The 24,693-nt window shown below is 29.8% G+C and overlaps 1 protein-coding gene and 1 long non-coding RNA gene across 2 annotated transcripts in view; one reads left to right on the forward strand and one right to left on the reverse strand.

Annotated features, from left to right (window-relative positions):
* Positions 1–11,567: 11,567 nt before the first annotated feature.
* LOC105459616 (acetylcholinesterase-like) overlaps positions 11,568–24,693 on the reverse strand; it is a gene marked incomplete at its 5' end in the record, with an annotated part of 19,638 nt that continues 6,512 nt past the window's right edge. Inside the window, 5 exons of the mRNA XM_011705785.1 lie at positions 11,568–12,324; positions 15,142–15,185; positions 18,950–19,059; positions 19,531–19,691; positions 23,412–23,575. Coding sequence (XP_011704087.1) covers positions 15,156–15,185; positions 18,950–19,059; positions 19,531–19,691; positions 23,412–23,575 — 465 coding nt within the window. The remainder of the gene's footprint in view (positions 12,325–15,141; positions 15,186–18,949; positions 19,060–19,530; positions 19,692–23,411; positions 23,576–24,693) is intronic.
* LOC105459615 lies at positions 15,543–16,358 on the forward strand. Its single transcript, XR_975705.1, has 2 exons — positions 15,543–15,989; positions 16,118–16,358. It is a non-coding gene; the product is annotated as an uncharacterized LOC105459615 (long non-coding RNA).

The following is a 24,693-nucleotide window of genomic DNA, read 5'->3' on the forward strand; positions in this document are numbered from 1 at the left end:
TCTCTCTCTCTCTCTCTCTCTCTACTTACTCATTCACTCACTTGTTTTTATCATTACCATTTTTGCTTTGCCTTTTTTGCAAATCAAAAGCAGTCTCGTCGCATATAAATATAAATGTGTGTGCGCGCGCGCGCGCGCGCGCGCGCGCGTGTGTGTGTGTGTGTGTGTGTGTGTGTAAAAAGTGAATTATGTATTCATGAATTAGAGACATGTAATAACTTTTCACGTAAAACAAACTAATCCATTTGAATCACAAATGATTTGTTCCGTATATGTATATGTATAATATGTACTACAAACATGTGCGGATGATCAAACAGTATACCAACGTATTTTTAAAGAAACAAAAATCTGCTAACAGGGTTCATTGATAGAATTGATAGTCAAATGTTTCATCGAATAAAATTATTTGATTTCTCAATCATATCCTATTTATTTTCTAAAATCTGGGTTATATTTTAAATTGGATGTAGTACGATGCATCCTGCTGCAATATCTATCGTCTATAATTAGATCGTTCTAAATCGTAAATAACATTATTATTAATATTACAATTGGCATCATCCATAATCTTAACTATTACTATCTCTGTTCTGTTAATATTTATTATTAACATATACAATATGTAAAGCACACGCTCTCACGAAACAACATGCAATACACACATATAAAATAAATAAAATTCTTTCAATATAATATACATGTACATACCATATTATACATATATCATGTATATATACACATGTTATTAAAATTTTCTATATATATAATAAAACAAATATATATAAAAGAAATTTTTATACATAGGGTTTTTTTACATATATTTGTTTTATTATGTAGTCAATTTTGAAAATAATGATTCAAGAAATATTTATTTCTACATTGCAGTGACACCCGAGAAAACAGTGGCATCAGTGCATATAGAGATATGTTTTTGTATTTAATGTCTAAAAGCTCGACAAACATAAGAAGAGTTTAAACGTTCTTCTGAAGGATCAATGCAAACGAACCACTCATTTTCTCGAACAAATCGTGTTTCATCGATTCCTTTACGTTTGTTCCTTCAATTACCCGCTTAAGTAGCCTACTCCCGGATCAGACTGCTTTATCGAAATTGGACTTGTGGAAAACTCTTTGGGAACGAATTGCTCAGAGTGCCATAAAACTTTTTGATCACTCATAGATATTAATAACATTTTATTAGAAAATTACGCGCAATTATGAATATAATATAATGTAATAATTAATAATAATGTAATAATGTTTAATGTAGTAATTAATAGTAAAAAAAAATGTATTGTAGGTAGCACTTTGCCTAAATTAGAAAAAATTGTTTTTATTTATTGTATTAAAAAGTTATAATATATATGTAATGGTTTAAAAAAATACTTACAATTGTATGAGAAGATATGTAAAGTACAAAATTAATTTTACCCTTGATTTTAGTTATACTTCATTTTGCTAATTGTACAATGTGCATGAAAGTACTCATATGTTTCGTCTTGTAGAAGATAACATATTTGTAATAGTAATTTAATACTTAATAAAAAAAAATGCACTGTTCGCGAACAATGCAGTTATGTAGGTACGTTTGTGTGTAGCATAGACATATATTCTACAATAAGTAAGTAAGGTAGATAGGAATAAGCGTAGTTATTGGTATGCAATATTTAATTTACATGAAATTTACTTTATATTCTAAAGACGTTTCGGCTATCTTTCTTAATCATCTTCAGTGACAAATTACAAAAATTACATTTAACTCTCGCTCTTAGTTTCTTAATGCTTGTATTCTTCCACGTTTAGTAAGTGAGGAAGCAGTTAGGTAGAGGCCCTCTAATCAAAGTCGCGAAATAACGCGGGAAAGTTAGGTCGGGCATTTTTCAGCAAAAATCGGAAATAGCGAACATTATCACACTATTATATTAGCCATGTTGGATGTGTTGTAAAATGACATGTGTTACAAAATGACATATATTAACCTATAGATACATGGGCATCTAAATAGCAAATGTCAAAATATATTATAATTATTAAAGTGTTTTGTGAAATTTAGTATTAGATAAAAAAATTAATAATAATATATTAATTGATAATAGCATTTAACCATGGTTATTTCCGGTCTTTGCTGAAAAATGCCAGCACCAATCAAAATTGGATTAATTATTTCGCGACTCTAATTGGAGGATCTCTAGTTATAGGTACCTTCAATAGCTGTCCGTGTAGTTGAAGGGCTGCATAATCTAGCTCGAACGTAATAAATACACTTCGCATGTTGGCAACAATACAATTAATAAATAACGACAACGAATAAATAATTAAAATTAACGATGTATAAAACTTGGTCACAATTTAAAATAAGAGAAAAAATAAATTAACTATCGTAGCGACTGTACTCGTCAAAGTCCGAGCAAGTAATGAGTATCGTTGCCAACATGCGAAGTGTGTGTTTTATTACGTTCGAGCTAGACTATGCAGTCCTTCAACTACACGGACAGATATTGGAGTTACCTATAACTGCTTTCTCACTCACTAGACGTGGAAGAACACACGCGTTAAGAAACTATAAGAACGAGAATTAAATGTAATTTTTGTAATTTATCACTAAAGATGGCTAAAAAAGATAACCGAAACGTCTAACTTTAGAATAAAGTAAATTTCATGTAAATTAAATATTGCGTACCAATAACCACGCTGAGTCCCATCTGCCTTACTTACTTATTATATTTTTAATTCGGAGAATCTTGTTAGGTTTTTATTGTTTGACATGTATTCTATTTTATCTTGATGGTTTATCTTGATATAATCGATATAATTAATAGTTTTTGATAATTATAACAAATTTTTTAAGATTATTATTATATAAACTTAGGTTAGATTAGATTAGATTAACGTTTATTATAACGTGTACAAAAATATTTATAAAATGTTAAAAAATTTTCTGCTAACAATTATAAGTTTTCAAAAAAATAATATGCCATTGTTTTGTATTAAAGATGTTGTTTATTAAAAAAAATAAGCATTATAATTTTATTTATTTAATAATATGACATTTATTTTGAAAATAGCTAATTTTTACGCGCATTTATATATGTCTCACGAGATATATTGTGTATATTGATTAATATGTTAATTAGGAAAATAACATATATGTTTTTGCTAAATCAATATCGTTAATAAAATATTGTTAATATAATAATTGTTAACCTAATAAATCTGTTTTTATTATAAAATATTCTTTAAATTAAAATTTACTATTGAATTATCAGTAATATAATTATCATTTATATAAACTCTTTTAATGTTATCACATTGTGTTATAAGAGTTAAGAAATTTAAATTATTTTATATAATTTATAAAAATAATTTTAAAATGATGTAAAGTTGTATGTGTAATACTAATTAATATATAAAATTTTAGACTTTAAAGAAACTAAAAGAGAGGGTGAGACAGAAGAGATGATGATGATAATATCGTTATTTATTTAGCGCTCTAAAAAAAGTTTTCTCTCAAGCGCAGAGAGAGAGAGAGGAAGAGAGAGAGAGAGAGAGAGAGAGAGAGAGAGAGAGAATTATATTATAATACATTATAATAAAACATTTCAAATATTTATATAATATAAAATAATTATTTTATTTTCTGCTATCTCCTCTTTCTATCTTTAATAAAAAGTCTCTCTAATAAAAAAAGATAAATATTTATAATATATTATATAATTATGTTAAAATACATTATTAAATGAAATATAAGAAAAATTCATAATTCTTACCTGCAATTAATACAATAAAAAAAAAACATTTACCACTTGCCACTTAAGTATTTAAATCAGGAGCAAACATTTTAATTAATTAATATTGAATATTTTTTAATTGATAAATGTCAATATATGTGCTATATTTCACCTATTCTTAAAAATGTTTCTTTTGATATTTTCTTTTAAATCAATTTATGAGATCTGAGCTATTTTGTAATCTATAAAACAGTCGTACACATAAAATATTAAAAAATATCCAAATTAAAAAGAAACTATATTACATTTATTTAAAGACTGATTAATAAGATTATTTAATAACATGTATGAATTATTTATCTTATTGAATTTGAATTACTATTTTATTATATCAAATGTAAAGATAAAGCTCAAACGCTTCTTACCTTGTAATTACGAAATAATAATTAAGTATATATAACATCGCAATAAGTACCTACAATTAACATTTTAATTTGATAATATTTAACAGAAAATATTGTAAAGAAAGCGATAATAATAATCGATTTATAATTAATTAAAAACGTTGTGTGTGCGCGCGCGCGCGCGCGCGTGTGTGTGTGTGTGTGTAGGTGGGTGGGTGGGTGAATGGGTGGGTGTGTGTAAATATATATGCATATATATATATGTGTGTATGTATATACATATCTATATACGTATATATATAATTATCTTTCTTCCTCCCTCTTCTTTTCTCTCTTTTTCTCTTTGTTTTACATATTTTATTAAGTAAAAGCGTTTTTCAACTTTTTTTTTAATTATTTATAATTTTGCTAAACATATAAACAGAGAAAAAATCAATTGAATATTTAGCACAAGCCCACAAACATTTCTGTAATTGTTGTTTTTAAATTATTAGTAGAATCAGTTATCTAAACTATTAAATTAAAGAGACAAGCAATCTACAGATAAAGATTATTTTATCAACTGTTACAATTTGGTAACTAAAATTTTATTTTTTAAAATAATATGTTATTTTGTACATATAAACAATATACTAATGCGTATACAGGCATTTTTTTATTCCTAACTGCATTTTTTATATTTGTAACTATTACTAAATTATTTTAATTAAGAAATTAAGATAATGAAAAAAATTAGCTCCATTTATATAAATTAAAGATTCCAATTTTTTATGTATATTTATTTATTTATAAATTTATCATATGTAAAATTCATATGAATATAACATAAGTGTGAGTCGCTATAGTCCTCATTGTACCTTTACGTGCAGTTTTCTCATATTTACGCAATAGAAAGTTTAATAAGATGAATATAACTTAAATATAGTTTAATAAGGTAAATATAACTTAAATATGCTTGTAAAACATTTGTATAAAACAAAAGTGTGTACAGTAAACACGATAATAAATAGTTATCCTGCACATCTAACAAGCATTAAACTTACAAGATGTCATATGTTTAACAATTAGTTACATTCGCGGTCAACTAATTATTTTCAATTGGCAAAGTTATTTATCTTCACTACTACATTAGATTGTCCATTACATTGACTGTGTGTCACAAGAATCGACGATAAATTTTGTTGAATATGTCAATGCCCTTCCCCTTCCCCTCCTTTTCGCCTATATACGATAATTATATCCTTTCAACTTTTCATCTTAATTTACTTATATTTTTTATATAAATTTGGTAAATTGAACAAAAAGTCGAATTAAAATATACCTACAATTTTTTCTCACTCGTTTAAATGTTTTCTTTTTATATTAATGCAGTTAATTTTGTTAAATATTTTTTTATATTTGGTACAAAATAAAATCTTTTTACTTTCCATGTTTTATAATCAACATCTATCATTGTTTTATCTGTGTATCGCTACAAAAACTAAAATCTTAGTGTCTTTATCATTAAAAGGTTTGAAAGATTTAAAACATTTTCTTTTTATTTCTTATATATTTACCCTGTAAAAATGTTCACGGACATTAATTTACGCTAACTTATATTTACGTGTACATCTTTAGAGCATCAAAGTTTAGCTTGTTTGTGACGAATTGACCGATCTCTATTTCTCGTAAGTTTACTTGTTTACAAACGAACATAATAATTAAAGATTTGCTTCTTTTATGTACAATAGAATAAACGCATTATGACATCAATGTGTTTATTTCGATAAAAAATTATTAACTACAGTTATTAATGATTAAACGTTCACATGTAATATTAACTATACTATAATGTTAAATTATAAGAGACTCACTCATCTATATTCAGTCGTTTCTATTGATTTTGCTATTTTAACTGTTTTATCGTTTGAATATGAATACACTTCTCTAAATAAAATATGCAAGTAACAATTAATATTTTTTCTTAAATATAAATATTTCTAACAATGCTATAAACAAGATTTTCTATTTTTCTTTTTGTTTACTTTTATTTGTTTTTGTAAATAGTCTATCTCAAGCATTCTAATTAATTACGACTTAATATGACAAACATGTATAATCAAACCTCGATAACTCGAAACTCAAGGGACCAGAAAAACTGTTAGAGTAATAGAGTTTTCGAAATTCGAGTAAAAGAAGGTTAAACATATGAAAATTCGACTTACAGAGGTTTTGTACGAGAGTTTATAATTTTCCGATAGTAATGGCTTTTAGAAGAAAAAAAAATCAATATTTAACAATGAATTATTTAGGTTGATTAAAAAAAAAAGATTTAGTAGTAAAAGACACATTTTGTAGTTAAAAAACACATAACGGCCATTAAATTAAATAAAAAATATATAATTAATATTTATTTTAAAAATTATCGAAGGGAGAGAGTTCCCAGACAATTTCTTTTTGTTAAATTGATAATATTTAATTATCTCTATTATGATTATATTGCGCGCGCGCGCGCGCGTGCGTGCTTGCGTGCGTGCGTGCGTGCGTGCGTGCGTGCGTGCGTGCGTGCGTGCGTGCGTGCGTGCGTGCGTGCGTGCGTGCGTGCGTGCGTGCGTGCGTGCGTGCGTGCGTGCGTGCGTGCGTGCGTGTGTGTGTGTGTGTGTGTGTGTGTACGCACACACACAAAATTATTGCACTATATTTTCATTATCTTACAAAAGTTTCAAGTGTTTTCTTCTTCCATGTCCATGCACGTTTTACAATTTTATCTTGTACGTCTTGTACTTGTTTCGTCTTATAATTTTTTCTCAAAAATTTCCTAACTTTGTGTCACTTGATGGGCATTTTCGATTTATTTTTTAAGCCCTTTCTTAATTATTATATATCAAAAATATACCATCTATTTAAAAGCACTTTTAAGCCTTTCAATAATCTTATTTTGCATTTTAAATAAAACATTTATTTATCTGTTATTAATATTTGCATTTTTTAATAACTGTCACAAATATTAATTATATTTACAATATTCTTTCATTTTCTTCATATCTATGTTTACTAACTTAAAAACTGTATAATTTACCGTGTCACATTCAATGATACGTAAGTTTTAACAACCATTGTTTTTATAAATTGATTCTTTAACTAATTATAATTTATATAAAATTAAAAACGAAAGTTTTCTTTTGCAAATTATCGTTTATATGTCGTCTAATCGTTGTTTTACAAGTTGTTGCTGTATATAAATCAAAAAATAAGAATATGGTTGAAGTAAGTTTATTATTCATATAGATCAATTCTTTATATAACGAAAAGAAAGAATATAAAAAGAATTGTTAACAAAAATAATTTTATTGTAACATTATTTACGATAAATGTGATGTTAAGCTAATTTTCTTATTGTTAGACTTATACGTTTATCTTACACAATTAAATACATATAAAATAATTTTCCATTAAATACAATTTAAATCTTTTAATTTAAAAGCACAATAAAGTGAGACAGAGAGAGAGAGAGAGAGAGAGAGAAAGAGAGAGAGAGAGAGACAGAGAGAGAAAAAGAGAGAGAGAGAGAGAGGGAACACTCCATGCATATGCTAAAAATATAAAATAAGCAAATAATATAAAACATTATAAATAATAGTAACACAAAAATTAACTATTTTAATTTTGTTTATTTACTTTATTATTATACTTATTATACTGTACTTTATTTCTATTTTTTTATTTATACAGTACATACATATTATTTATACATAAAAATGCTGTATTTAACCAAATAATTTAAATTAATAACATCTTTAGATCTTTATTTATTATGCACTTATGCCATCGCTAATGATAACAAAATAATAATGTTCAAAAATTACTTGTGTTTTTCATTTTTAGATATTTCTAACAAAAAATATAAAGATTGACAGGATGTTGTTTGAATACATAAATGGGTATTTATATGTGCAGAATGTTTTAAAAATATAGTTTAAAAATTTGCAGAAATGTAGGATAATATGTAAATAAATATGTAACGTAGGATAATATGTAAATAAATATGTAGATAAAAGATTATTAATAATTACATAATATTATTATTTTATTTTCTTACAGGAAACATTCTATACGCCATTTTTTTTCCGTTTCAATACACATTTGATTTTCACACAATCAAAAAAATCTTTTAAAATCCTCTTTCCTAAAATTTTGCTATACTTTTAAATATCTTCATTAGCACAGATGTACATAAAATGCATATTTGCCATATCGGTAAAGTAACAATTTGCCATTGTTAATAAATTTATATCAAATTACATATCTAACAAACTGATAATCTCAACTATCATATGTCTACTGAAATTATGTTCGATGAGTTTGAACGTTTACCTATCAAAGTATTATAATATTACGATAAGATAATCCTTTGTTTTCATACTGTAAGTGATAAATAGATAACGCGATTTAGATAATTCAATTTATTAAAATAAATAACTCGCTCTTTATTTTGAAAAGACTGATTTGCGGACTAATGTTGATAGAGCATTTTTTATTCGATCCGAGAAAGTACTACAAGCCTGCAAAATATCGAAATGTCTTTTCGAAACGTATATGTTGTTTATAATTTTAAATTTCTGATTCCATTTTAAGTTAAATTTATACATTATTTAGATGATATAAAGCAAAAGTATTAAATTATAAGAACAATAAGGGATTTATGATACAACCAAGCGCGGACAATCAAATTGATATATGCAACGTGCATCTAATACGTCAATCTTCTCTCTCTGCCCTTCCCCCCCTCTCTCTCTCTTATTATTTTTATATTTCTATCTCTATTCATTCATCACACACACACACACACACACACATATCTCTATTTTTATCTCTATATCTATTTCTATCTTTTTACGAGTCTGATATATATGTTATTTAAATACTAAATACAAGCGATTTTCTCATCTCGCTTAAATTTTACACAAAATTAGGAACATTTATAGTTTTTATACATTGCATACAACTTACTAATCTTATTTTGTGGCTCGAGTAGGAACAATCTGTTTGCAGTAAAAGTGCATGACTTAAATATTAAAATAATCACAGAATACATTATTTAAAAACAAAACTAGTTTTATAAATTTTGTTCTGATCATGTCTTCATTGTACGTAGATTATGCACAGTACAAATAACCGAGCTTACACTAAAGTAGGCCGACTTGTAGAATGCATTATATAAACCATGCAAAAATAATTATTTTAATTAACGCGTAATGTTAATAGAGATTAAAGAATTTTAGATAAAAAGAAGTCATTCTCTATCTCATTATGTTGAATATAATATAATATTTTATTATACATTATATTTAATATAATTATGAAAAATGCTGAAAGAGAGAGAGAAAGAGAGTGCGTGCATGCGTGCGTGCGCGCGCGCGCGCGCGCGTGTGTGCGTGCGTGCGTGCGTGCGTGCGTGCGTGAGTGCGTGAGTGTGTGTGTGCGTGTGCGTGTGCGTGTGCGTGTGCGTGTGTGTGTGTGTGTGTGTGTGTGTGTGTGTGTGTGTGTGTGTATGTGTGTGTGTGTGTGTGTGTGTGTGTAACGGAGGAAATTATTCTTACGGTAATGCGTTGTTCACTACAATAAAAATTGAAGAAGAGTCAAAGAAAAACAGTAGTGTTTATTGTACATTTTTTATCTATTGGCTGACGCAAACTATGCACTATAAAAAATATTGATGTGAAATTTCACCACACTTATGTAGCTAATGTTTCAATGTGAATTTTAACATCAAATTATTACAAATTTCTCACACAAACAAACGCAGTGTTAAATTATAATGCAATGTTATTTGCTTTTCCAATATGCGGTGTGATGGCGCATCACGTGACTGCAAAGAACCAATCGTCATAATGTTAAGATTCACCGTTCTTTATGTAGAAATTCACACCACAACAATGTCAATTTTTCACACCAATCAGATAGTATTAATTTCACACCAACATGGTGAGAATTATGTAAACATTCGTGTGGGTGTCTACATAAAATCCACTGATGTTAAAATGACAGCTGTGGTGAGAATTTTTAGAGAATATTTTTTAGACTATGGAACTATGTTTATTTATTCCTTAAACTAAACATCGTAAAATTTTCTTTCTATGTTTCATAAATGCCAACAAACTCTTAGATGTGGGTAACTTTTAGAAAACATTATTCCATTATAATAAATTGTCAAAAATTTTCTGCAAATAACATTACATAAAGAATGCTCGAAACTAGACTATTTCGTTAAGATATCTTGTTAGAATCTGGTCTATATCTATTATGCCTGCATTTAAAATAATACCGCATGTCATAAAATATCATCGGTTTGACATATTATTTTGTTTCACATGTGATTTACGATCAAATTGTGAAATATATACTCGTAAACTAGCTTGTATTATCAAAAAGCACACGTGAGTCCTCCAAGAACATTATAAAACTAGAAAATATCACATCTACTTGTTAGAATAGGAGAATAAATCTATTCTACTATTGTTATTTATTGTTATACTAATATATATATATATATATATATATATATATATATATATAATCATAAAATAATCTTACTTATAATATAATGTAAACATAAAAATTGTCTTTAACATATAATTTGTAAAAAACATTATTCATGAAATGTCTTCGAAATTTTATGAAAGGGATCTATAAAATTCCGCTTTACACCTCCTTCCATAAGTAACGAAGCATGACGTTTTTATTCGTGTCACTCTACTGACCCTCGAACACGTCGTTCACATTGAGGCACTGATTCTAAAGTTAATTTGACAAGACATTTCGATAAATGAAATGTATGATATGTAAATGATATGTATGAGGACATATACTAATCCTTAAATATGTTAAACGCTCTAAACGCTCTAAGTCTGTTCACAAATTCTATTAATATTATCTTGCTGTGAAATTCGCTCTTTACCTTTTTCCTTAAAACGCATTTACATGTTTCTAACCATTCTTTCTCTTTTTTCACTTTCTATATGCGTTTGGGTATACTAGGTATACATTGTACAAACTCGATTCTCGAGTGTGTCTTTATACAGAATCTATTCTACATTTATCTCTTGCATTCGTATTCCTTTGACTTTTTTTCTTTATGATTAAATGAAATTATAATATACATATAATCGTATGCGTTTCAGAGTCTTGATATATCAAATATTAAGTATGATTACATAAATTATGTAATTACGTAAAAATTTGGTTGTAAAATAAGAGCAACTGTTTGAAATAAAAACGTAAGATTGAATTTGTATGTAATTAATTTTTTTCTTATAAAGTATAATTTAAAGTATCATAGCAGAATATAAATAAGCATCTTATTTATTGTTAATCACTTAAAAATAATTTTAAAATTATTTTAACATTTTTAGCAGTGTTTTTCAAATCAGAATCAAACTTAGTCTGCAGAGGATTCGTTACCCAAAAAAAGAACGTTTTATTTATCCAAGTATTGTGTTATAATTATTATGTATCATCTCTTCCGCATTTATTGATAAAAAGACTCTTCTCTTTATTGTATATCAAATCATTAATTTTTTTCCTTTTGGTTAATAATCTAGCTCTTGTGCTGTACATATTATCATGTGTATTAAGCGCGAAAGTTCATTATTGAAGCAATCTTCTGTTTTCTCGACAATCGACTATTCAAATAGATCCCATTCAGGACATCAAAATCTAAAAATCGGTGCTCCGATTGAAGATTTCTGAATATAATTTCTATTAGGTACGCCAGTGCAATTAAATTCGCTCAGTATCTCTAGTCACATTATTCGTTGATGCAAGAACGTGGCGGCAGATTGCTCGTCAGAGTGACAAAGTTGTGCAGGTGCACCTGGTACTCCCGACAGTGCCATCGGAGCTGGAAATGAGGTCATGCCTTTGTGATCCATCACTGGATTTCAAGGGAACGATTTAATGGCAGCGCAGCGCATTCGCCGCGCATAAATTGCTCGTAACTCGCTCTTTGATGGGTATTAAGGTACTCAGCAAGGACAAATTCTGAAAAATTGCTGATCGTTACCTGCATGGGTCGATCAATGCGTCCGCGCCGTTGTGCGCGCAGTTATCAATTTCGCGCGGGATTTCATACGATCCGTCGTTGATAATTGTAGCTGAGAGTTATCGCAGAAGAGGGGTTATCATCATATGAGTTCTATACATATTTCTCTCTATACATATAAAACAACAAATCTCTCCGTTTATTAAAGATTTTCCATTTTTCTGTAAATCTTAAGTCATGCCGTGAATCGAGGTTGATTCCAAAACATATATATACTTATACATATATATATATATATATATGTGTGTGTGTGTATGTGTGTGTGTGTGTGTATATAATAAGTATATATATATTTATTTATTCAAAAGCTCAGAAAATCAAATTTCAAAACAAGATACTTTTAAAAAAGTTACTTGAAGCAATATGCTTGCTTCAAGTAATGCTCTTGCTCGAGACAGGTACACGAGATATCAATTTCAGATCAAAGCAGAGAAATTCAATTCATTCATATACAAACGTACGCTTGTACGCCCAACGTATATGCAGAGTGTTTGAATACGATCGCAACACTACATGCGAATTGATAAATAACGAAACGGCGTAAATTGTGCATTTTAGCGTCGTTATTATTGCAGAGCAGTACAGAGCAAAATAAAATTTTCTTCTTCCAAATTTCCTAGTATCTAGTTAAATTTCTCTTATCGTAGTAGCAGTCATCCGTACAAGTTTGATAATGTACACGCGCCAAATTAAATCAACAAGCTCATTTCCTGAAATATATTTCAGAGTGCATTTTATTTTACTCGTAATATATACACATAAAATCTCGCCAAAATTAATATATAATTTTATTGTGAAACATGTGGAGCATGTGAGCAAACTTGTAAATGAATCTATCTCTTTGGTATTTTGAATAAATATTCGGAGTAATCTAAAATTAAATATTAATAGTGCATAATCAATACAAATGCACGCATCGTAACCATTTTTTAATTTTTCGCTTCTTACTTAATTTTCTTGATTTGTACAATAGGTATACCACATACTTTTGATAAATATTAATTCATACAGAACACCCTGTACATACGTCATATGTATGTATATGTAAATACAATGACGTAGGAATCATGAGCAAATTTCACTACTATTATTCCGGAGATACAAGCTTAGAGTTTTACAGTCTAATCCTGAATTAGCCTCGTCACGTCACGATAATTATGCAAATCTCGTTCAAAAAAATAATATATAAATTTTCGAAAGCTTACAAAGGGATATGTTTTCATATAACTCGCACAGACGAATTTAAATCTCTGACGATTAATCAATCATGAAATCAAATATTACCAATCGCATTTACGTCACATGTCCTTCAATTGATTGCCAGATTTCAACGATATTTGATAAATACAAAAAGGGAAACAAATAAAATGAACAAGTTAATTTAAAATTCATCGAAGCTTCTTCCAAAATATGCTACAAAACCAAGAGATCACTTTCCTTATTCTTATTGTATCTGAATCCTTAAATAAAGCTGAAGTCGCGCTGTTGCAACACTTGCAACGATCTAAGCCTATATATAGCTAGACCTTAAATTATTTCGTGCACAATGTATGTACAGTGTACACATGTGTATTAAGCATACTACATCTTCAGCTCATACATACATTTTGTGATATTATATATACTATATACATACATACATATATATATATATATATATATATATATATATACTTTTTCTTGCAGCTTTTGTGTTTGTTTAGTATAATGTACCTGTACGTCAAAAGAACGATTCTACATAGCGCGATATCGCTTTCGTTATTTTTCACAGTTTTAGCTTAATAATTCCAACAGTTAAAATCTCTGCTGTTTCCTCTTTTATATCATTTTAATATTCTTAATAAATTTGCATTCCCATCGCAAATTTTTTCCTCTTTGCTCTACTAATTTTTATTAGCGACTAAAATCTCGGGTGTAAAACTTGATGCAAACATAGGGTATATTGTTGTATGTATCCTCATTTCACAAGCTATTCTGTGTCTTCTTCCCTTCCTCTTTCTTACATAATTGATATAATCTTGTTATTCTCAAAGATCTTGCAAATGTTAAATTTTCAGTAGAGGGAATTCCACTATTTTGTAATAGCATGAATTTCAAACTTTTATCTTTCGTACGTAAATAAGCTTCATTTAGTTTATACAAATTATAATTTTTCCATTAATAATACACACATTTGTATTTACCTATTCTTCAAAAACAGTTAATTGATTAATGCAAAACGAATTCCCTACTTGGAAATTTGTTGATACTTTGAGTAGATATCGATTATTTCATTGAATAAAAATCTATATGTAATCTGTACTTGTGGTTGATATTTATATATTGTATTATACCGTGCATTTACGATTTAATTTGGAAAATCAATGTAATATAAGTTGTATGTAATGTAATGTAATGTAATATTATATACATATTACTAATAATGTATTACTAATTTATTAATAAATCATGCAAATCATTTAAATATTAAGTATTAATATTACCGGCATGTAAAGTATAATAATTCAATTTAAATCGTTATTTTTAAATATATTTAATATAATGTGTGTATGGTAACGTTGATATATTCAGTTATTCCGTTACGTATAAGTGTACATAACAACAATTTTTACATTTAATTGGAAATTGATTTACACCTTGTTGCAACATTAAAGGCAATAAAAAAAAGTGATAATTCGTTTAGATGCTATAGCTATGACATTTGTACTATTCCACCGAAATATAAAACACGTCTTTATTTAGATTCTCATCGCTGCTAAATGAGAGGCCGGGATCACAAGAGCAGTTACGTTTTAATTATGTACAAAATGTTAAGCGCAGTCGCAAGACACAAACGGAAGTCAATGTGCATTTATGCTCCTTACGCTACGTACATAATAAGTAATGACCTTTAAACTCTAGCGCATTTGCATCGAAAACCACTTACCTCCGCGATCTTATTCAAGCTAGTAGTTCGAGGTGTCGAATCACCTGCAATAAAATGAATAAACTTATAGGCGATTGATTCCAGCTCTCTACACTGTCTCATTCTTTCGATATCCTCGCGATATGAGTCGCGTTTTATGCACATCGATTGAATCATCACCAATGCGACACATTTTAAACTTTTCTCGAATAAATGCGCGAAATTAATTCCAATCTTCGATCTGCGTAAAACCAGAGACATCGAAGAAACTCGTAATTCGGCGTCAAGTTTCATTTACTTCCATAACTGCCGATAGGCAGTATATAGAATACAAAGAGTCGAAAGAGTTTTCAAATTTGTTCGACGCAGTGATAAACGATGATCAAACGTCTAATTCGTCCAATTCTAGATTAAAAGTATAGCATGTATTTCCGAGAAACAATAATTAAATACATCTTTTTTTATTTTTTAACTAAAATACCAAGCAAAGCTCACATAAATCCTATCTGCTTCGTTCACTGTTAGGTAAGCTTCGCGGAATACGATATAGTATCCTTGATTTCATCCTTGTACTGCACAGAATTTTTGATACTATCGAGAAAACCTCAGGGAAGAGCGCTTTGCTGAGACAGCAGTGACAGCACGGAGAGGTCGAAACAATCGATTTCGAGAAAACGAGCGGTCACATATAACGTTATAATTTGTTCTGACAAGGATGATGTAAATATTGTGATTATTGTTCATTTCTTCTCACGCTGGCTACAGCATGTTTCAAATGAGTGATAACATATATCTTGATTGGATAATATGTCCGCTGAGACATACATAGCGTACACAGCAGATTAATTAAATTAATCAATAACAAATAGGTTCTAAATTGTTCAAATTATTGAAAAACTCTTCTATGATAAATATCAATGTCGCCCTTATCCGCCGCGTTATCTTCCGTAGTTTCTTTATTTAATTTCAGTTGTATAAGAATATATTATTGTTGCAGATGACTTTATATATTCATGGCAATGCATTGTACGATTCGTGGGTTATGAAAAATGAGCGATGAGAATCCTTACAAAAAATCAAACAGTTGGATAATTACCTCACTTTTTATACATATAAAATGTACATACTTTATTATGACGACGTCATTTTAATCATTATTTAGAAATTGAAAATTTTGTAAATTATTACATTATTATAAATATACTGCATAGTTTCCTTGGCTGCTTTTATGAAATGTATTAATCTTCTAATTTCTTGCGGAAAATAGAATTAAATTTGTCAAAAATGTTCATACACGCACATACGCACATACGCGCATACTTTACCATTATAATTCATTGAATGATTTATGAAGAGCAAAATGAAATTTGTGTACACGTATCAATTAACATGATCTTACAATTAATTTTTTTTACCAATTTTATTAAGCTTAAAATAAATATTTAATGCAGTAAGGGATAATTTTTAGAGCCGATAGTTTGTACAATAATTTAACAGATTATTATTAGATTATTACCATTATTGTTATTATTATTATTATATATTAGGTCTTTAAGTTGTTTTAATATTTTTTAAAGTAATTTATTGTTAGTTTTCTGAATAGCAAAATATAGTATTGCTATTCTTCCTAAAATAACTATTAAAGACAGAAACGTTTGAATTAATAATATCATTCATTCTTTATAACGTTTGAAGGCTAATTTCAATCATACAAAGATTATAATACACTCAAAATAAAATCGATGGGCATTTTTTTGGTAACATGATCGGCCACATAATCGCGATTATTCCTAAATTCTTTTTTAAATTCCATTTTTTTCTTTCGCAAGGAAATTATTTATACATTGTAAATATTCAACTATAATATACAATTGGTAATAGATACTGCTCTCAAGATTCAAATTTATTGAAATATTTAATTATTCATCAAATCTTTTCCCTTGTGGAATTACGTTTCATCATTAATGTATTGTCAGACATAGATACAACTAACATGATCAGCTGATGGCAAAACATTTGTTCGAATTCAGGATATGCTTTTAATTTTGCTCTACTGGTTTGATTTTTTTAATTTAATGCTTCTTTGTCAAAAGCGAGATGTGTGTGTGTGTGTGTGTGCGTGTGTGCGTGTGTGCGTGTGTGCGTGCGTGTGTGTGTGTGTGTGTGTGTGTGTGTGTGTGTGTGTGTGTGTGTGTGTGTGTGTGTGTGTGTGTGTGTGTGTGTGTGTGTGTGTGTGTGTGTGTGTGTGTGAGCGCTTAAAGATCTTTTTAAAAGAGTCTTTTTCGCAATTGATGTTAGCGAAAAATTAAAAATCACGACGTTTTATTAATTATTTGCTTGTTGGCTTACTAAATTCAGAACAATAATTAACAATCGCGCCCTTCCATACCAGTTAAAGTAATTTTTTTCTTCAACTACACGTTTGTTATTTAATCTTCAACATCCTCTTTCATTTTTGCTTCCTGCCCTGGAATTGATTGCATATAAAACTTGATCGGGTGCTAGACAATCGACTACATTGCAAACTAATTGTAAGAGATCAAATACATTACAAGATGTTGCACCGTCGCAGGTAGTTTCTTACAATTAATAATGAAGAGATTGATTGCGCCGTTATTATAGCTTATCTCGTGAACTCATTATAAATATATTACCGAATTTATTGCCGTTCGCATTGGATCAAAATTGGATCTCTATTTAATCGGATCTGTGCAGAAGACTTGGCAAATCCCAAAATTATATCGTGTTCAATCATCAATTATACAAATGTTGCGTATCTACCACGAGATCGAGATAGGTCGCCATTTGCCTTTTTCACACTCATCGAACAACGAATAACAATTGTCCATTTAATCATCTATACGGAATAGCTTTCTTTGAGTTTGTACGAAAAACCCTGTTCTTTCATTCATTTGCATTGCATATTTTTCACAACTCTTGCAATTGTCATTCTTGCGATCAATATGAGGCAACGATTTCTAGGTCAATCGCCTCCAATAATGTAAATGACAACTCATAAAGCTGTAGTCTAAAGGATTAGATTATTTCAGAAACATTTGTAACGAGATTGCAAAATAAATTTACGTGGGCTTGCCAATAGCTCGCGAGACATATCTCAGCTGTTATCAATCAGACGTAGAAATAAGATCGATCAAATGGAGAAGAGATTCATCGATAAAAACGACTTGAAGAAGTAACGGGGAAAAATCAGCGAAAGAACTTGGCTTGAAGGGAACCTAAGCCAAAATCGAATCAATCAAGTTGTAGATGGATCAAGTATTGAAGCTAGATGGAGTATACCCTCCAAGTACAACTCGTCGGGAAACCAACTCCTACTAATTATTATATAAAGTAGATCATTAGAATTCATCTCAAACTCTTGCCAAATATATATACCTATATATATATATTTTTTTTTTTTTGGCAATATATATATTTTTTTTGTCTTCAATCGCGAATCGCGACATATAAGTCTAGGGGCTATCTCGAAACAACGAATGCACCACATCGAGACGCGGAGCATCTGATTATCATTCGCAAACGTCGCTCTGTGCTACTAGTGCCGCGACACTAGTAGACATAACGACACAATGAAGGCGGACTATTGCTATACGACGATTGCTATAGCATATGTCCTACGGCGACCTATCGATCTACAAATGGTTGACGACCGCTAACGCGACCTTGAAACGTAAATAACACTCGTTATAGGACCTGTTTGTCGGACGGTAGCGCCGATGGAACTTTTCTGCCCAGTCAGGTACCTGCCAGCCATGAAAAGGATTTGTCGACATGGATGAATAACCGCTTATATAAATCTATATACTACCAGCACCGGAAGTAAGAGAATGGACGCAATCGTTGGTGAACCACGCAGTCCGCTGACACCGGCAGAAACGCTTGATGCCATTGCGCTTTTGCATGCCTCGGGTGTGGGATCTGTAAAGCACAAAATTAATTAAAGGTAAATCTCTCTCTCTCACACACTCATTCACTCACACTCACACACACACACACACACACACACACACGCGCGCGCGCGCGCGCGCACGCACGCACGCACGCACGCACGCATGCACACGCACACGCACACGCACACGCACACGCACACGCACACGCACACGACACGCACACGCACACGCACACGCACACGCACACGCACACGCACACGCACACGCACACACACGCGCGCGCGCGCGCGCACACACACACACAGACACACACACACCATCCAGACAAAACGTAATTGACGTAAAAATTTGTTACGTAAAAATGTACTCAGCTAATAAATTGTAAATACAATTTGTCGAAAGTGTTCAACGAGTTCAACTTTAACTAATCAATATCATATGCTGTGTGGTTTACAGCGGAGAGAAAAGAATTCTTTTTATTTTTCATCTTGTTACATACCAGGAATGCCTTTTAGACGCGGCAGAAACTCGTTCCAAAATGCACAGGCCGTTGTGCGAGGACCTCTACCGAAAGCATCCTTCTCTTCCGCGTTCCAAATAAAATACTTTGGATGATCTCTGGTATAAGATGGCCAGTCTGTTTCGCTTACCGTTGGCATCCTGAAAGACGAATTAAAATTAAAAAGTAAAGATAGCTCCGTCCACTAATGAATTAATTGGGCAAATTTTTTAAAACAAGAGTATATAGCAATCTAATAACTGATTCTTAGAAGCTGCTAATTTAAAAAATCTATGATCTCTGTAATTTTCTATTTATAATACATTTTTTAAATTTTAAATTTTTTAAATTAAATTTGATACGTTTTCGCGCTATTTGTTTAGTATACATATATTTTTTATGCTATGCAAAACTGGCGTTTTTTGTGTGGATTGTGTAGAACAATCCACACCCCAAAATCAAGTAGGTATGGATTTCCACACCTGAAAAAATCCACACCCACGTAAATCACATATCCACAGATATTTAGCGAAGGCTGTAATGAATGACATTGATAAATTATTAAAAAATTTATAAGTCAAAATAATTATAGAGCAGCCACGTTTTTTATTGTAAAAAATAAATAATTAAATGTTAAAAAAAAAAATTTGCATACTTGAAAATTTTATCAACTACTGGTGGAGTGGAAGGGAGGGGAAGGGAGATTTTTCATCAGAAATTTCCACAGTATTCCACATCCAAAGCCGATGCAAATCGTCGGGCCTGATGCTATGTGTCACAGTACAAGTAGATTTTGATCAAATGTCGCGTGTGAAGGCAATATGTCGATCGAGAATAACAAAGCAAAAAACGAATCCTCTTCGAATAGAGAACGTACATAGAAACATAACAACTTTAAACTTCAATATCAAATTCAACTTGCGATAGTACAGGACATTTTATTTATTTTTTTTTTTTGCCAAAACTTGTTGGACGGAGAAACATTCTTGTACATGAAAGTTTGAATAATTCTATCACCAATAGAACAAAAAGTAGATATATAATAGAATACTCTTAATCTACTCATAATTAAATTAAATAATTTGTATTATGATTATTACATTTACAATTAATTAAATTTGTCAGATGCAATTTTTAACGCAAGATATTTTGTAATATTTCATTAAAATGTAAATTAGAAATCGTGTTACATATGTAGAATAAAATTAAAGATACATTAATTCCGCTTCACATTTAATTTTATGCATAATCAGAGTCAGGAAATATGATTGATTGTTTGATAAATTTATAATTTCCTTAATCAAGCATTGGCGAACATTTGTAATAAATTTGAGTAGTTTTTTGTAACATTTGATTAAAGTTTTACTAAATAAGAAGTTAAAGTGTAAGACATAATAATTGTACATACGTAGAGCCTGTAAAATATAATAGCCGTAGATGTTTTGACAGAATAATAAATCAAAATAATTTTTCTTATGGTTTTCTAAGTCAATCTCTCTCTCCCTCTCTCCTTCTCTCTCTCTCTCTCTCTCTCTCTCTCTCGTTCTAATTACTATTTTAAATGAATATAACAATTCTCTCGTTACAAAAGTTACATAAAAAACATATATATATTTGTCTTGAAATATAATTATAAAAATATGTAGAATAAAAAATTCATCTCAACATATTTGTCATAACTCAATGAATAAAAATATGTATGTGTATACACATACACACACACACACACACACACACACACATTTTTATTCATTGAATTATGACAAATATATAGAGATTAATTTTATATATATATATATATATATATATATATATATTATATATATACATATATATAATAAATGTATATGTATATGTATAAGTAATAAAATTAAATCAGTATAGACATTTTCATTCAGTGTATTATTTTTTATTAAATTTCAGAACATATGTATAATTTACATTTGATTTAAAGCGCATATCTGTGTAAATGTATGCATATGTATAGTAATATAACAGGAAAGATTTCTCGCTGACCTCTCACCAAACACATATAAAAGTTTAGTCTATAAGAAAATAAAAAAAAAAACAATTTTTATTTAAATTTCCAGAATTCAAAGTGAATAAAAATTTTAATATCTTTAACTTTTTATTATTTCAAGAAAATATTCCATTCAAATAAAAACTGAACTTCATTTTATTTTCATTCTTTTAACAAACTACAATATATAATAATTTTAGCGGATTATATCAGAATATTACTGAAGAAATTTAATTTTTATTTTATTTAAAGATTAGATTCTTTATACAAACAGAAACGGAAACTTTTATTATGGACGGTATGGAACATTCCCACAGCTCCCGTTAGTGTACACTTCCATAGAATTTGGAGTATTTAAAAAAAAATATTTTAATTTTTGACAAATTTTAAAAGATTTTAAGTACTTTGTCAAAAAATAGTATTAAGACTTATAATAATATAAAGATTTATATTTGTAATGAGAAAATATGTGAAAAGGAATTAAATATAGAAAAATATATCTAGAAAATATATTTCGCACATGCGATAAAAAACAAAAAATGTTTGTATTATTAAAAATTACCCCTTCCTCCCCCCCCCCCTCCCACTTAGATGAGGTCTATCACATCCAGAAAAGTCTCCGTCTCTGCACACAAATGTAATAAAAATATGCATATGTCAAAAACAATAATAATTTATGCCAAATCGATATTCAAACTTCTAGCAAACATTGACGATGTTAGGTCATTTTATATTTACATGTATGTATTTGTGATCTTTAGTGCTACAATTATTAAATTAGTCGTCAATGAAGTGACATAGAATATTGTCCTTGGTCAAATTGTGAAATGATGTTCCCTACATACATAATATCGTGACTCTGTTGGGTCTGTTAATATTATTAGTCTATTTACATCAGTTTTATTAATTATTTATGCTTAATATTTCTAAATTTTAAATATGTACTCGCGGAAGTTAATATCTGACGTTAAATGCAGTTAGATGTTGCATCTACATACCTAACTTGGAAAATTTAAAGAATTTTCTTTTGTTTACGATTGCTACTACTGCTACTACTACTACCACCACCACCACCAGCAGCGCACACATATATTATGTCTCTCAGTATTACAATGTAACATTACTATTACAATATTATCGTTATCGTTATCATATTTAGTAATATATAGTATTTAATGTATGATAACTTGTTGGAGTATTATAATATGTTGGAGTATAATAATTTCTTTTCTTTATATTTATGACATGTATATGTGTAGTACTATATTTGTTATATATATATATATATATATATATATATATAAAACAAATATAGTACAATACATAGATATGTACAATATATATGTATTGTATAACAGAGTACATGCATTGAAATAAAGCGCGAATTAAATGAATTCCATGCGCGCTCCGAGCGATAGACTAGCAAATTAATTGTAAAACCGGTTCATAGTCGGTTCTTATATTTAAAACCATCTTAAGATGTCATAAGTTAATCACAGAACCGTATAAGCAGTCTTAAGACATTACTTATAACAGTCTTGAAATTAAAAACAGACTATAAATACTAGCTTCTAGAAGCGTTTTGCGACTCCGGGAAAGCAAGTTGATCATATCGTTCTCTTTTTTTTTGTCTCGATTCTTAGAGAGGACATATCACGTGAAAGTGTAATTTTTAGAAGTATAAGAATATATGAGTAACATATAGGAATCGGCGTGTTCAGAACCTTGCTCTACCGCTGTCTCAAATTCACAGTATACGACAATAATATTAACATTATGTACTACGTCGGACGACAAATCTTTACATTTTAACAAACAAACACGTAATATTGCATAACTCGTAATTATACGTAATACCTACCCCGTGTAAGCAAAATGCGAGAAGTAGTGAATCATTCTCAAAGCCAGATCTCGTTCATTGTCGGTGTATTCCAGAGATTTATTCAAAGGATGTCCAAAGACATATTCCACTTCGTCACCATGCATCACACCCATCCATTCGCCCCATACATTCGTACTTGTTCTCTGCAACACAATATACGCTTCATTGTTATTTCATCGATTTGATGTTATTTTATCAAAGATGGTAACACATTTATCATAGCTTTTCCATTTGATATAGAAATGTAGACCCATATTCAGAACGCCGCGCTGTAATGAAATATCATAATCGCACATCAAGACATATACTTATATATGATTCAATATCAATTTCGAATTGATACTAATATGCACTCTGACTTTGCAACTTTGCAACAAAGCTAAAATCGCGCTCGGGCGAAAACAGGGAACCAGCGAACCAGCGAAGAAAAAAAAAGAGAAACAATAAGCACTTTCGCACGAATCTTCGTCTAATCGATGGGTAAAGCCCTTATTAAGATTACGCTGGCTGGCGCGCATGAGTAATGACATCCTCTTTACTTCTATAACGGCGCGGCGCGGGCGGCGGCGCTTCGGAGGACCCGAGCGCTACTGCCTGATAAATTACCTTCTTCGCTAATTGCTCGAGCCTTCGTACCGCGGTATTTCGCTTACGTGCGTTTCATGACCCAGGGGTTGCAATGAAGATAAAAGGTGAAGAAGAAATGCGAAGTGAGAAGACGAAAAAGAGGAAAGAGAAAAGAGAAAAGAGAAAAGAGAAAAGAAAAGGAGGGATAAAGTGAAAAATACAATGCAAAAAGGATGTTGTAAGAAGAGTGAGAATAAAAGAGAGAGGAGGAAGGGAAGGAGAGAAGATGAGAAGATGCGAGAAAGTGTTTGTGCAAAAAGTTGTGGTACAAGAGAGAAAATGCAATATATAGTGAAAAGTAGGCGACGTGCAAAAGTGAGTGTATCAGTGCGGAGGGAAAAGGGAAAAAAAGAGAAAAAGCGCGGCGCCAAATATAAAAAAAGAATAGCGTGATCAACGGCGTGAATTAGATAAAAGCGCTATCTTTTTCACTTCCTGGAAACTTGGTTCACGAGTTGACGGCAGGCACATCGCGGAGAATAATAGATAGAGAAGCGACAAATGAATAAATATATAAGTTATTTTTATTCAACATTTTTAACTAAATTATTTGAAAAAAATTATTCAGAAAAATTCGGTTAGTTACAAAAAGATATTTAACATTTTTCTCTCATTATATATATATATATATATA

Source organism: Wasmannia auropunctata, unplaced genomic scaffold (assembly GCF_000956235.1).
Source record: "Wasmannia auropunctata unplaced genomic scaffold, wasmannia.A_1.0 LD334175.1, whole genome shotgun sequence".
NCBI classification, from domain to species: domain Eukaryota; kingdom Metazoa; phylum Arthropoda; class Insecta; order Hymenoptera; family Formicidae; genus Wasmannia; species Wasmannia auropunctata.